The 13,608-nt window shown below is 53.9% G+C and overlaps 1 protein-coding gene and 1 non-coding gene across 2 annotated transcripts in view; one reads left to right on the top strand and one right to left on the bottom strand.

Moving 5' to 3' along the window:
• Positions 1 to 13,608, bottom strand: part of SLC39A4 (solute carrier family 39 member 4) — a 33,835-nt gene that overhangs the window by 1,380 nt on the left and 18,847 nt on the right. Inside the window, exons 3-11 of the mRNA XM_077351290.1 lie at positions 12,569 to 12,773; positions 9,353 to 9,762; positions 7,524 to 7,695; positions 6,627 to 6,799; positions 5,107 to 5,268; positions 4,471 to 4,578; positions 2,837 to 2,891; positions 1,868 to 2,020; positions 1,369 to 1,556 (exon numbers count right to left, since the gene is read on the bottom strand). Of these exons, the coding sequence (XP_077207405.1) occupies positions 1,369 to 1,556; positions 1,868 to 2,020; positions 2,837 to 2,891; positions 4,471 to 4,578; positions 5,107 to 5,268; positions 6,627 to 6,799; positions 7,524 to 7,695; positions 9,353 to 9,762; positions 12,569 to 12,773 (1,626 nt within the window). The remainder of the gene's footprint in view (positions 1 to 1,368; positions 1,557 to 1,867; positions 2,021 to 2,836; positions 2,892 to 4,470; positions 4,579 to 5,106; positions 5,269 to 6,626; positions 6,800 to 7,523; positions 7,696 to 9,352; positions 9,763 to 12,568; positions 12,774 to 13,608) is intronic.
• On the top strand, positions 2,217 to 2,289 carry TRNAR-CCG (transfer RNA arginine (anticodon CCG)). The gene has a single exon. It is a non-coding gene; the product is annotated as a tRNA-Arg (tRNA).

The raw sequence follows: 13,608 nt of genomic DNA, 5'->3' as shown, positions 1-13,608 counted from the left end.
GGGAGCCTGGATTCTTGAGAGCTCAAACCTGGAAAATCGTGTTGGTCCCTTAAGGTGCTATGGGACTCATTATAGCTGTCAACTAGCATGGCTACTCTCTGGGACTGCCTTCAGAAAGAAAGGTGGGCTAGAAATAAGGGAAGGAAATAAGGAGGTTTCCCCCTGGATTGGACTGGCCCTTGATGGTTGCCCGGTAGATCCTGGTTGAATGGCTGTCCTATGGGGTGGGGGTCTGGGCGGGGCCAGCCAGATGCAGCTGAGCCAAAGTGGCAGCACTGAAGGGACAGCTCAGCCTGGACCGGGCTGGAAGCCAGGAGCACGCAGGGGGAAGGCCACAGGAGAGGCCCCACCTGCTGTCCGCAGTGTTCGTCCCAGCCAAGGGCCTCTACCCAGGATTATTTTCATTCCTGCTTTCCCTCCCGGATCCCATTGGAAATCATCTGTGGCTGGGAAGAATGCCTTCCTTCCTTCATCACCTTGAATTTTAATCCCCGTGATGCACAGGGCTGTTTGCACACCCAGGAAGCTGCCTTGTACGGAATCCGGCCACTGGGAGGCACAAAGGAAGGCCGCCGCTCTCCAGGGTCTCGGGCGAAGGTCCTTCACGCCACCCCTGCCTGGTCCTTTAGACCCGATATGCCAGGGATCGAACCTGTGACCTTGTGCATGCCAAGACGCTCTGCCATTGAGGTATGGTCCCCTCTTGATGAAAGCGAGGACATGTGAACAGGAAACTGCCTCACACTAAATCATGACCCCACCTAGTATTCTTTGGAGGACCCACTGCTCAACCCCTTGGAGGTCTCCCACCCAAGGCCTGGCCTGGGTCAGCACTGCTTAGATTGTGATGGGATCTGACGGGATCGGGCTGGCTGTGACGATCCAGGTCAGGACACGAGTGGCCTGATTCCGCAGGAGACAGCTTGGAATGTTCCCATGCTTTCCAAACAAGGTTGCTTTGACACCAGTTTACCTGCCATGGAAAAGCAGGTACTTAACCTGTAAATCTTTAGGACTGCCAGCTTTCTTTTTCCCCTCTGCCACAGCTCCAGAGGCTGGAACAGCCAGCTCCATCACAAGCTGAAGCCCCGCAAGCAAGAACCATAAGAAGAGACAACAGCAGTGGAATGGCCGTGTGTCTCGCTGCTATTCAGGCCGTCGGTGTCTGGCAGAAAGGAAAAACCACCGTGCAAATAGATCCTGGGCACTGAGTTTCGTGCAGGTGCCAAGAATTGGGCAGGGGGTCCCAAGTCGCCTTGTGGAAGTGCGGTTTTCCCTGCCGGAGGAGGGAAGGACGAGGCTGACCGAAGGACAAGGCCTGAAGAAGGAGCCACAGGGCCCGGGGTCAGGGCGGGCCTCAGCACTCACCATGTCACACAGCGCCACGTAGAGGAAGAGGCCGGTGGCTACCGTGAAGACCCAGGCTTCAAACTCCTCCCCCGTGGAGACGGAGAGCGCAATGTAGAGGCCGAGGAAGGCCGTGAGGGCGCTGAGGAAGTTCAGCAGCAGGGCGCGCTTCACGCTCAGCCCCGCGTGCAGCAGTGCAGCAAAGTCCCCTGGGAGGGCGGAGGAACAACAGGCAGGGCAGGGTGAGGGGGCCGGAGTGGAGAACGGCACAGGAGCCAAGGGGGCCCCGAGAACGACGTCCCCCCCACTCCGGGCATAAGGCAATGTCAGACCAAAACCCCAGAAAGGGAATCACTGTGCCGGGGTGGCACACCAGGATCCCACCCAGGCGCTTTGGTTTCAGCATCTTGCTTGGGGTGAATCCTAAAGCACCATATCCAGAGGACTGTCCCCTCCCCTACCTCCTGCCCACCCCCCTCAGGGCCCCCAGCACGGAGCGCCCACCCGTCCTCTCGCTCACCGAGCTCGTGCGGCAGTTCATGGCACAAGACGGCCAGGGAGGTGGCCAGCCCAGTTTTCCACGAGGAAGAGAAGGCGGCCCCGATGGCTAGCCCGTCTGCGAAGTTGTGGATGGCGTCCCCGATGGTGATCATATAGGGCAGCATTTTCATCTCTGTGGGAGGAAACCGGGGCCAGGTCAGTACGGGTGGGATCCTGCATCATTTCCCTGCCTTCCTGCAGAAGTGGCATGCTGAGCTGCTTCTGGAAGGCAGAGGCTAATGCAGAATACTTCCTCAGCTGCCAGCAGCCCTCCCCCAAGGGGACCCAGGGAACTCAAAGTGCCAGCGGTTAGTCTGTGTGTGAGGAGTGGCCCAGTGGCCTAATGGACAGGGCATCAGCCTCCGGAGCTGGGGGTTGTGGGTTCAAGTCCCACCTGGGTCGACAACTCAGTCTTCATTTACTGTCCCTTCCCCCCCCAAAAAAAAAAAATTATGAAAGGAGGCAGAAAAGGCCATGCCCCTCCATCATGGGCGATGGGCAAGAGACGTTTTACAAAAACGGCAGGTAAGAAACAAATAAAAAAGAATAATAAAGACAGCTGGTGGGTGGTCTCTCCAGACAATATAATCAATAGATAAGGTTGACCGGGTGACCAGTTGACGTGGGGAAAAGGCGAGATCTGCTCAGGGGGGCTCCCTGTCTGGATTTCAGGTTCACTTCCGTTCTTGGCACGGCCTGAAGATCGTTTTGCAGGCCTAGTTGTGTGGGGATGCAGTAAAACAGCTACAGCCAAGCCCAGCATCACCTGCAAGCCCAGCAAGATTCCCAAAGGGCAAGCCTTCAGGGGGCCTTTGGCTCTTGAGAGCCAATACACAAAAATACACAGGGCCTGGGGGGGAGGGCGGAGTCTGACTGAGCCTGCCTTTTGCCCTTGGGGGCATCTCAAAAAGGGGTCGGTACAGGTGGCAGGCACAACCCCTCCTCTCACCTCGGGTGCGTTCCTTCTTCTGCATCTGGTGGAAGTCGGCCTCCTCCGCACTCACCTGGAGAAGGAAGAGACAGGTGAGGAGACCCCGGCTGATGCTCAGCCATAAGCTCTGGACCGGTTGCTCTTCCGAGTGGGTCATCTTCCAGCCCTCGGTTGGTCAGTTTCCAAGCCTCCAGTTGACGGGGGGGGGGGGAAGCTGCCCAAGCGGCCCCCCCCCCCAGACCTCCAGCCTCCCTGCTGCTAGAAGCCTTCCCACAGGGCCAGGGCTTCACATAATAAATCCACATCTTGCACTCAAACTGAGCACCTTGCCCTCAAGCTATATATTTCCCCAGAATTCCAGAAATATTTTTTTTCAGCACTCAGCTTTGGGCCAGGGAAAATACAGTTCTCCACAGGGCCACTGGCATGGTGGGGGCCATTTCCTAAAAGTCTGCTTCTTATGTATTTTTACATACTCTGTTTCAGTATTTTCAGTATTTTATCACAATGGTAAGCCGCCTAGAGCTCTGTAAGGTGGCTAATAAGCGTTTTAAATAAAGAAAAATGAATAAGTGTAACAGAAGAGTCTGTTCTTATTTGCCACTTTTCTCTTCCCAAAGGAGGCTCAAAGTGGCTTACCTGTAGGTGAGGCTGAGAGAGCCCTGAGATTACTGCTCGGTCAGAACAGCTCTATCAGACAAGCCCGAGGTCACCCAGCTGGCTGCTTGTGGGGGAGCAGGGAATCAACCCCAGCTCACCAGGTTAGAGGATGGTCCTTCTAACCACTCCCACAACCTGGCTCTGGTCTTTGAAGTCTTTCGTGGTGAGGAACGCCATATTGTTCCCAGGTCCCCACATTAATTTTGCATACTAGTTTTCAGAGCGGTGGCTTTAATCTGTCCGTGGCAGTAGAGAAGAGCAAGAGTCCAGTTGCTTTAAAGACAAATAACATTTTTGCAGGGCATAGATCTTATAAAATTTTGCTGCATTTTTCCATTGTTGTTAATGATGAAATGTATCCCTAGCCAACCTAACACTGCCCTGCAGTTTGATAAAACTATCATCCTTATTTCCCTTGAATGTGTTGAGAAGGCCTGTTGGCAAACTCCAGAATGACTCCCTTCTCTCCCCAAACCCCCAGCAATTTCTTCTCTGCCCATTGGGAGGCAACAAGACCTTGTGCCAAGGAGGAAACACACCACTTGGTTCCACGGTAGGGAACTCCAGGGCATAGTCTGCACAGGGCTTTTTACCCAGTCCCAGTCTGAATAAATTCTTCTAGTCTATACTGAATTCGATTTGCATTTTGATTTGGGGCACTTTAAAATTTCCCTCTGCAACATGCATGATTGATTCGGAGTGACCCTACCTTTCCCCTGCATTATCCAGAAGTGGATATAAGCCTCGATATTTGAAAAAAAATGCCATCAGTGTTGTTCAGATTTCTGCTTTTTGTGAATTAATAATGTATACATTATTCCAAACATATTTTCTCCAGGGAAACTGAACCCTGTGGCTCTGAGATCAGTTGTAATTCCCGGAGCTCTCCAGGCCCCACCTGGAGGTTGGCATGCAAGCCTAGTGAAGAGGCTGGCATTTCAGTTGTGGAGGTGGGGGGAGGAGGGACACCCCTGGTTGAGGCTAGGAATTACCAAGTCAGCATGAGAGGCCCCTTTTTCTTGTCTCCTCCTCTTCATCTCGTCTTGGTACAGCTGCAGGGACATGCCGTGGTCGCACTGGTGACCCCTCCCAGATGTCTCCTGGGGAGAGAGAAAGAAGGACAACCCATTGGAACAAGGCTGGGCCCTCCACTTGCTCACAACGCAGGGCTCTGCCACAGGACATGCAAACTCACAAGCAAGAAAGCAATGCTTCTGACCATGTCCAGACAGCCTCACCACCAGAACTGGGCTGTCTCAGGCCCCTGGGACAAAGGGAGCAGGACCTCTGAACCAGAGAATGCTGGTCTCAAGCAAGCACAAATGATATTTTGGTGGGACCAATTAATTTGGGGGAAGGGGGGGAGGACAAGTTGGCACAATATCTCCTGAACATTTAGCTGTAAAGTTGCAACCCTTCAACTGTGCTGGCTGTGCAAGAATTCCATGTGGGCTGTGTGTGCACATGCTCTGAGCATCTTGTTCCACCCCCACCCTCATGCAGCCAGCCCTGTTCCGGCCCCCAGGGAACAATTCCTTTCTTGGGCCTCTCTGCTGCCGTCTCTAGCGCCAGAGGCCCCTGCCCAGCTGCCTGGGTGAACGGGCACCCAAAGCCACCTGCCAGCTCACCTCGCAGTCCGAATGTCCCAAAAGGATGAAGAACTTCTCCAGGAGAAAGAAGAGGTAGAACCCGCCCAGCACGGCAAGGAGCTTCCAGAGTACATTGGGATCTTCGGCTTCGTGGTGGTGGTCGTGTGCCTGGCCCTCGCCGTGGGAGTGCAGGCCCAGGAACTGCAAGAGGAAGGAAGAGCGTGAACCGAGCCAAAAGGACACAGGCCGACATCCTCTCTGTGACTGGCTATGTACAGACAATTCTGCCCAGGCAGAGAAGGGCAGCAGCGTGAGAAAGGCAGTGGGCAGCAGTGCCATCCCAGTCTTCCTTGCTTCTGTGCTGCTTTCATGGCCCAGCTTGCCTCTGGCAGAAAATGTCACATGTGTCCAAACGTTTTCATTCCTTTTTGAAAAAAACACACGTTGGAATAACTGCTAAAACAAAACGGCAAGCCACCACAGTCAAGGGAAGACGAGCTTCCCCTCTGCTTCTCCCTGTTAGGAGCCTTCAGACGACAAGACCTAGTAGCCCAGTTCTGGCCTGAGGCTTTTCCGAGGTCCCAAACTGCTTGGTGCCTGTAAGAGGAATCCAGACTGAATCCCTTTCCCTGCTGGACACTAGAGGCGGAGATAGCGCATCTTCGCCTCCATACATTTCTTGCTGGTTGCTCTCCTGTCGCTCGCGCTATATAGGTCGGGGGATCCACTTATAGGTCGGGGGATTCCCCAACTAGAGCTTTAAAATGGAGGATGTTGCTTGAGATTTGCTGGATGGAGACGGGAGGTTGGCGACGTCGTGCAAAATGCCCAAATTATGCCGTCTGCATGAGGTAAGCATTTCACTATACATATTGGGTGCAGAACGGCTGTGAGAGTTATCCACCAAGTCCGGCTCGTGGTGGTTCACAATCCTTCCCACAGTCCTTCTATCTATTTTTGAAAAGGCCATCTGGACGGCGCTGTCCGGGTCTTGGGGCTGCTGTTTGGCCCAGGGTCCGGCCCCAGGGTCCGGCCCTCCGAGACCACAGGCAGTGGGGCAATCTGGATGTGCCCAGCAAAACTGGGCACGTCCGGATTCGGACGGCCCCTGGAGCGCTGGCCTGCAGGAGCTGCCTGCGTCACCTGGAGACCATTCAGACCCTCCAGTTAGGAGGCCACACACTCAGGTAAGCAGCGCTCTTCGTGGGCGGGAAGGGGCCATAAATGCCTTCTCCGATGCCCGCCGACCACATCTGCCACCTTGCAGAGTCGGCAGGTGTGCTGGGGGGGGCTGACAAGGTGCTTCGCCTCCCCCCCATTCCCCTCTCCCTCACAGCCCCCGCTAGCGTCCACTGCATTTCTTATGCAATGAGCTTTCTGGCTAGTAAATAAAACCCCCAGTAGAATAAAAACCCCACAAAACAGGAACAACAATAAACCTTGATGGCGGATAAAACAATTTTTATCCCTCTTCCTGCCCTGCAGGCGGCCTACAGCACCAAGGCACACCAGTCACCGCCCTCCGCCCTCCCCAGTGCCCCAACCCCTTCTCCGCTGACCTTGGGTATCAGATGCAGCATGGCATCTCCGGTGAGCGATCCCACGGCCAAGCTGACAAAAGTCTGGATCACATACTGGTAGGCACCAATGCAGGCCGTGCAAAGGAGGACCACGATGCCAAAGAGGGCGCACAGGCAGATCACCAGGGTTGCCAGTGATCCATACAGGTACCCTGAAGGGGGAGGAAGCCGTGATGAAAACCCTGAAGGCGGAGGAGAAGCAGGCGTGGAGGGACAGAGGCCAGGCTCCTGGGTGGACCAAAACCCCTCTGGAGGAAGCCCATGGGCCATCCAAGGCCCACTCCTCCTACTGGGCATTCCAAATTAAGGCCAGTCTCCTTTTTACAGTAAATCTGAAGGGTGGTGGCAAATAGAGGGGCATCTTTACACCACTCCGGTAGCGGTATAAATAAAACAGTAAGGGCTGTGGGGGAGGGCGCTGTCCGGAGTGGGGGGGGGCAATGATTGGCACCTTGCCCCAGCACTGACCAGTTGGGAGGCGCAAAGCAGCTCTAAACTCGTCCACCCCCCCACGTGGGCCACTTTCGCCCCACGGCCGCCATTCCCGCGCTGGCCCCGTTGTCGGCAGGCAGGCGAAAAGCGGCCAGGGGGGAGGCTTTGAGCCGGCGGGTGCCCTTCCCGGGCAGCAGGAAAGACCTGTGTCTGGGGGGGGGGCGTAGCCTTTCCGGCCGCCTGCTACCTCCCAGAGGCAGTGGCTGTACTTCCCAGGTGCCAGGGAAGACCTGCTAGTGCCCGCTGTCTTTCCCATACAGTGGGCTAGCTTTCTAGTTTCAGAGGGGAGGAAGAACTGCAGGGGAGAAAGTGCTCCAGCCTAGATCCCAACCAGCACCCCTTCCCTATCTCATGGACGAAGGCAAGAGCCTTCATGGGACTCACGCTCAGCGTCGGAGAGGGGCCCCCCCGCGGGGGCAGCTCGGGGGGCAGAACAAGCCTTGCTGAGCTGCTGCTGCACCAGAGCCGGGCTCAGGCGGGCGAACTCTGCGCGCGACGCCCCTGCGTCCGCCTCTATGCCGTAGATCTCAAAGAGGTCGCTGGAGCTGAGGCAGAGCTGGAAAGGAAGGTGTCAACAAGATGAGCCATTCGTGCCGCGGACCAGGTGGGAGGCGGCTGAGGGGGCCCTTTAGTCAACGGGCTCTGGCTACGGTGGCCTGAATAGTCACAGGATCTACAGCAATTCGTGGGTCTCAGCCAACAGTCCCCAGTGTGGTCCCCAGAAGCACCACTGCCCCCCCCCACCCCCGCCCCGAATTACAGATAATCTCCAGACGACTGAGACCAGTTTGCCTGTATGGCTCTGTACGTCACTGAGATCCCTGTCCTACCCAGGCTCCATCCCCAAATCTCACAGAGGTTTCTCAACCTGGCTACAGTCAAGCGACCACCTCATCCGTGGCTGGTGGCCCAGGGGAACTGGCAACCCGAGTGCCCACAAATATCTGGTGCCCGTCAAGTGATTTTGAGACAGTGGGCAGGACCCAGTGGGGTTTTGGTCTAGCCAGGGTTCTGGTTGGCCACCGGAGAGTTGCTTGGCTTTGCAGATTTTTAAAACCTATTTGGCAGCAGCTGCCACCGAGTCCCTGCAGTGCCGCACAGCCCCCTCCCCTGACCCCCCAAAACAGCTCTAGCTCAGCTTTTCTAGGACTCGGGGGAAGCCCTGAAGGCCACTGCAAACCCAAGCGACACTTCAACATGGCTGCCATGCTGTGACCCCCTCATCATCATGGGCCAGAATTTGGCTTTCCATGTGACAGGACTATACTTTCAGCTGCCTCTCACACCTGGATCAAACAACATGTTTTTCTTGTCAAATTAACCCCCAGGGTCACTTTTTCTGGCTCAGGGAGAAAGGGAAACTTTAACCCTTCAGAAAGTGACTTTAATGGAAGGGAAGCGTCTTTTAAAACTTAAACTTAAAGTCTATTGCAGAATGTTTATAACAGGCTTTCTCAACCAGGGTTTCTTGAGGGCCTTGGAAGGATTTCCTGAATGAGTGGGGGTTAATTCCTTTTTATACAAAAAAACCTTTGTTGGGAGATATGAAAATATTTGGTCATATTGACTCACTCTTCTCCTCCCAAAATGGCCAATGATGGGCCTGGAGGGGTTGGGCAGGGGGGGAGCCCTTGGTGGGCGTGTGCACAGCTATGCTCCCCAACCACAGCTATGCTCCCCAACCAAGTGCTCCAATTCTGGGGCTTCTCAAAGCCTAAACAATATTTCAGGTGACCAGATTTGAACATTGGTAAAGCGGGACACCATTGACCGGGGGGGTTCTTGATTAAAAATTTGGTCTATATGGAGCAACAAAAAGTTTCATAGAACGCAAAAATAGTATTGTAATATATATTTTTTAACTTCAACATAAGCACAGTTTGCCAGGTATCCCCAGATGTCCCTCCAAAACTGGGACAATCTGGTCACCTTATTCAGGGTCACCACAATCTGGTCACCTTATCTCAATGGTAGAAAAGTTGGAAAAGGGTGGTTTACATGATTGTTTTTATGTAAATTTATACTGATTATTTTAAAAACCTGCTGTCACCTGCCCTAAGCCATCAAGAGAAAGGTAACTTCTAAAAATATCAAGATAAAATAATTAGTAGTAGTTGCAGGAGCACTCTCTAGTCTTGTCTTTAGCCACACGATTCTTGAGGAAATCGGGCCTGGACACGAAGGAGCAGATGGCCACAGATTCTACCCCTCACCGTGTCCCACACTTTATACTGGAGGTCCTGCTCCTCCGCACCAGGCAAGCTTCGCCTGTGCCGGGCCGTTTCAGCATCATGGTGGTAGTCGGTTTCATTGCCATGGTGGTGGTCCGTTTCGTTGCCATGGTGGTGGTCCGTTTCATTGCCGTGGTGGTGGTCCGTTTCGTTGCCGTGGTGATGGTCCGTTTCGTTGCTATGGTGATGGTCCGTTTCATTGCCGTGGTGATGGTGGTCGCCGTGGTCATGCCCATCTTGACTGTGTGTGGAATCCTCATGGGGGTGGTTGTGAGCATGGTCATCATGCGCATGGTCGTCGTGGGCGTGGTCATGTTCGGGATCACTATGGTCATGATCTGCATGGGCTACCTCAGGCCCTACATTCAGCTGCCTCATCATTTTGGACAAGTCTGTGGCAAACACAGAGGGAGACAGACATTGAGACAAGTAACCCCCCCGCCCCAGGCTCTTTGGCTGGTCCCTTATCATCAGCTTTATGTCAGACTGTCAGGAGAGCCCTGCTGGGCCAGATCTATGAAGGACCACCTAATCCAGCATCCTGTTGAACACAGTGGCCAGCCAGTTCTTCTGCAGGGCCAACAACAGGCCAGAGAAGCTGAGGCCTTCCTCTGAGCTGCCACTTGAGGCTCTCCTCAACCACCATGTCTAGTAGGCACTGACTTCCTCCATGAATCTAATCCCCTTTTAAAGATGTTTATTCCTGTGGCCGCCCCACATTTTCTGGCAGCCAGTTCCACACTTGAATCACTCTCTGTGTAAAGTGGCATTTCCTTTCGTCCATACTGAACCTACTGCCCATTCTGCTTCACTGGATGCCCTCAAGTTCTAGTATTTGGGGGAAAAGAAGAAATCTCAAAGGGTAATGACAGCGCCGGCCCAGCCCAGTTGTAATTCTAGGAGATCTTCAGGTCCCACCCACCAAGCCACCCCACGCTCCCCCTCAAGGGGCACATGAGGCTGAACCCCTTGGATGAGGCCTGGTCCTGAGGCTCCCCAGTTCCCAGCCCAATGCCTTGGTCATGAAATACTGCCCCACACCCCAAAGCCTTTCGGAGAGGCAGAAAGAAACCACAGCCAGCAGCTGAAGACCAAACACGTCCAGGCAGCACGAGGGCTATAATCAGATCTCCTGTTGTTTTTCTCAGGCTGTTTCTTCCTCTCTCTTATCTGGAAAAGCCTCATCAAAATATTTTGGAAGACTAAAAAGCAGCTGCAGCAGACCTGGTCTCGGTCAAGGCAGGGAGGGTGCTGGGCGGTTTTCCGCATGCAAATCCCTCCCGAGCATGTGGGGACCCCACAGGGGCATTCTATGGGGCAGCGGGGTGTGTTCCAACCCAGGGCAAATAATAGCAACCGGGCGGGGGGGGGGCACAAGAGGGAAAAACACTCCAAGTGCACCGTGCCCCGACCCAGCTGTCATGCCACGGCCAGCTTACGGCAATCCTGAGGGGCTTTCCAAAGGGGTGAACAGGGGGGCTGGCCCCCGTCTGCCTCTGCGGAGCAACCCTGGACCTCTTTGGTCATCTCCCATCCAAGTGCCAAGCAGGGAATTGGCTGGCCTGGGCTACCTCGGTCTGGGCAACAGTTTTATTGGGGGCGGGGTGTGTAAAATGCCTGCAAGCCACAGCCGACTTAAGGAGAACCTGCAGGGTTTTCAAGGAAAAGGGGGAAGAGAGGTGGGCTGGGCATTGCCTGCCTCTAGGTACCGACCCCGGACCTCCTTGGGGGTCTCCCATCCAAATACTGACCAGGCTGCCCCTGCTTTGCTCCTAGGATCTGAGCAGATTATAGAATCACAGAGTGGGAAGGGGCCCTAGAGGCCATCTAGTCCTACCCCTTGCTCAAGGCAGGATCAGCCTCCAGCATCCAGGAGAGGGATCTTTCCAGCCACTGCTTGAAGACCGCCAGTGAGGGGGAGCTCCCCACCTCCTTAGGCAGCCTATTCCACTGCTGAACTACTCAGATTGGAAACTTTCCCCCAATTTCTGGCCGGTACCGTTGTACGCCTGTCCTCTGATGCCAACAGGAAGTGCTCCCTGCTCTCCTTTAAGTGACAACCAGTAAAATACTTAAAGTGAGAAATCCTGTCCCCTCTCAGCCTCCTCTTCTCCAGGCAGAACATTCCCAAGTCCCTCAGCCTTTCTTCCTAGGGCTTGGTCCCCTGGTCCTGGATCCTCCTCCTCGCTCTCCTCTGCCCCCTCTCCTTTTTGTCCATGTCCTTTTGGAAGTGAGGCCTCCAGAGCTGCACCCAGGACTCCAGGTGGGGCCTGACCAATGCAGAGTACAGCATACGGACTAGGACAGCTTGTGATTTTAAGGCGATGTCTCTGTTGACACAGGCCAGGAATGCATACGCCTTCTTTACTTCCGCCTCACACTGCTCCTAGTTAGCCTACAGTCCGCAAGGACCCCAAGAGCTCGTTCGCACACACGGCTCCCCAGAAGTGTCTCTCCCATCCAGGAGGCCTGCTTCTCATTTGTGTGACCCAGATGTGGAACTCCGCACTTCTCCTTACTGAAGGGCATCTTGTCCTCATTGGCCCACTTCTCCAGCGTGTTCAGATCCCCTTGAACTCTACCTCTGTCTTCTGGGGTGTTCCCTACTTCTCCTAATTTGGTCATCTGCAGATTTAGTGTCTCCCTCCACCCACTCATCCAGATCTGACTAGCCTGGACCATCCAGGTCAGAGCAACCAAATTTATTCTCTTCCAATTATGTTAACCTTTTTGTTGCTTTTTAAAAATGGGCTTTTTAAGATCTAGTTTAGCCTTCAAATGGATTTGAAAAACAATTGACAAATTTGTGGGCAACAGGCCTGTCAACATTGGCCCAATGGAACATGCAGGTCCTGGGACAGCACCGCTGGGGACGCCAGGTGGCAGGGGAAGCCCATGGCCTTACTTATGAGTTACTAGAAGCACCCAATGGGCAACCATTGGGCACAGCATGCTGACCGATGGATCTCTGAAAAGACTCCGGAGGACTGTTTTTGGATGTGTGTATTTATCTTAAACCCTCATTGCACGGCAGAGAAGCTGTGCAAAATTAGCCTCCTATGAAGAAGGAAGGAGCAAGAATTGAATCCTGTAGCCAGGCCCAGGGATGGACACTCAACAAAGAGGTCTGATGGTTGTTGTCCTCCTCCCCTCGTATTACAACCGCCAGCAGGGTCAACGCTGCCGCCACCCACTTACCTGCCAGCGTCAGGTTCTGCGTTTCATTGCCGTAGCGCCAATAGATGTAGTCCACGAAGTAGTTTTCCAAAGGCAGAGCGTGGAAACAGCCGCCCTTCAGCACGTGGTGGGCTACTGCCACTAAGACTCGGCCCCCCGGATCAGACGTGACGTTGCTGGAGATTGCCGTACTGTTCTTAAGCACCTGGCCCACACCTACACAGGCCTGGAAAGGGGGGGAGGCAGGTCAAGCAGCTGGCCTGCTGCAGCAGAACATGTTCAGTCATAGGGTGAGGCAGAAGAGGAGGCAGCAGGCAGAGCACCACGGGGGGAGATGCTGAGCCTTCGGTAAGCAAGCAACAAGCACAAAGGAAAATCCCTGTACATTTTGGTGCTTTTTTTTTTCAGCGAGAGATGGACAACAAGGGCAAAATCTGTTGGTGCAGAATCTTTTACGCTTTCTGAAGAATGGCTGCAAGACAAATAGTTTCCCCTGACAAAGCCTGTTGGTGAAACGCGTGGGGGATTTTTAGAAATTTAACAGAGTAATGCAATGCATTTTATCTGATTTGGAACCATCGGCCTAATTTTAATTTCCTGTGACTAGTATGGCTCTTTATTTTCTTGTCGCTTTCGTGCAACGACGAGGGCTAGAAGCTTACACTTTTCATCTTTAAAATGAGGTCATCTTTAAAATGAGGTCTCAGCAACATGGCCCTTCTCCAGAAAATAATAGCCATTTGCAGCCAGGAGGATAACGTTCTGGAGCCAGATCTCAAGATGTGTTTTGGCAGTTTTATGAACTACACAGAAAGGAGAATTTTGCCAGCCTAGTCCTGGGAAATGGAGTCATCCTCGGGGCAAACTAACTAAGCTTAGCAACCTCTCCAGGCAACAAATCAATTCCCCTGGAGAAAACGGCCACTTTGGAATGATACCCCATTGAAGTCCCTCCCCTCTCCTCCCACCCTCCTAATCGCAAGGTATTTCCTGCCCTAAGACTAGCCCTTCGTCTTCCTGGGAAAAGTGTGGATGGCTGCTGGCTAAGCCCAGCCCCAGCT

The sequence above is a fragment of the Paroedura picta genome, chromosome 9, assembly GCF_049243985.1.
Source record: "Paroedura picta isolate Pp20150507F chromosome 9, Ppicta_v3.0, whole genome shotgun sequence".
Classification (NCBI taxonomy): domain Eukaryota; kingdom Metazoa; phylum Chordata; class Lepidosauria; order Squamata; family Gekkonidae; genus Paroedura; species Paroedura picta.
The sequence above is the reverse complement of the archived record's forward strand: the minus strand, read 5'-3'. Positions and strand labels throughout refer to the sequence as shown.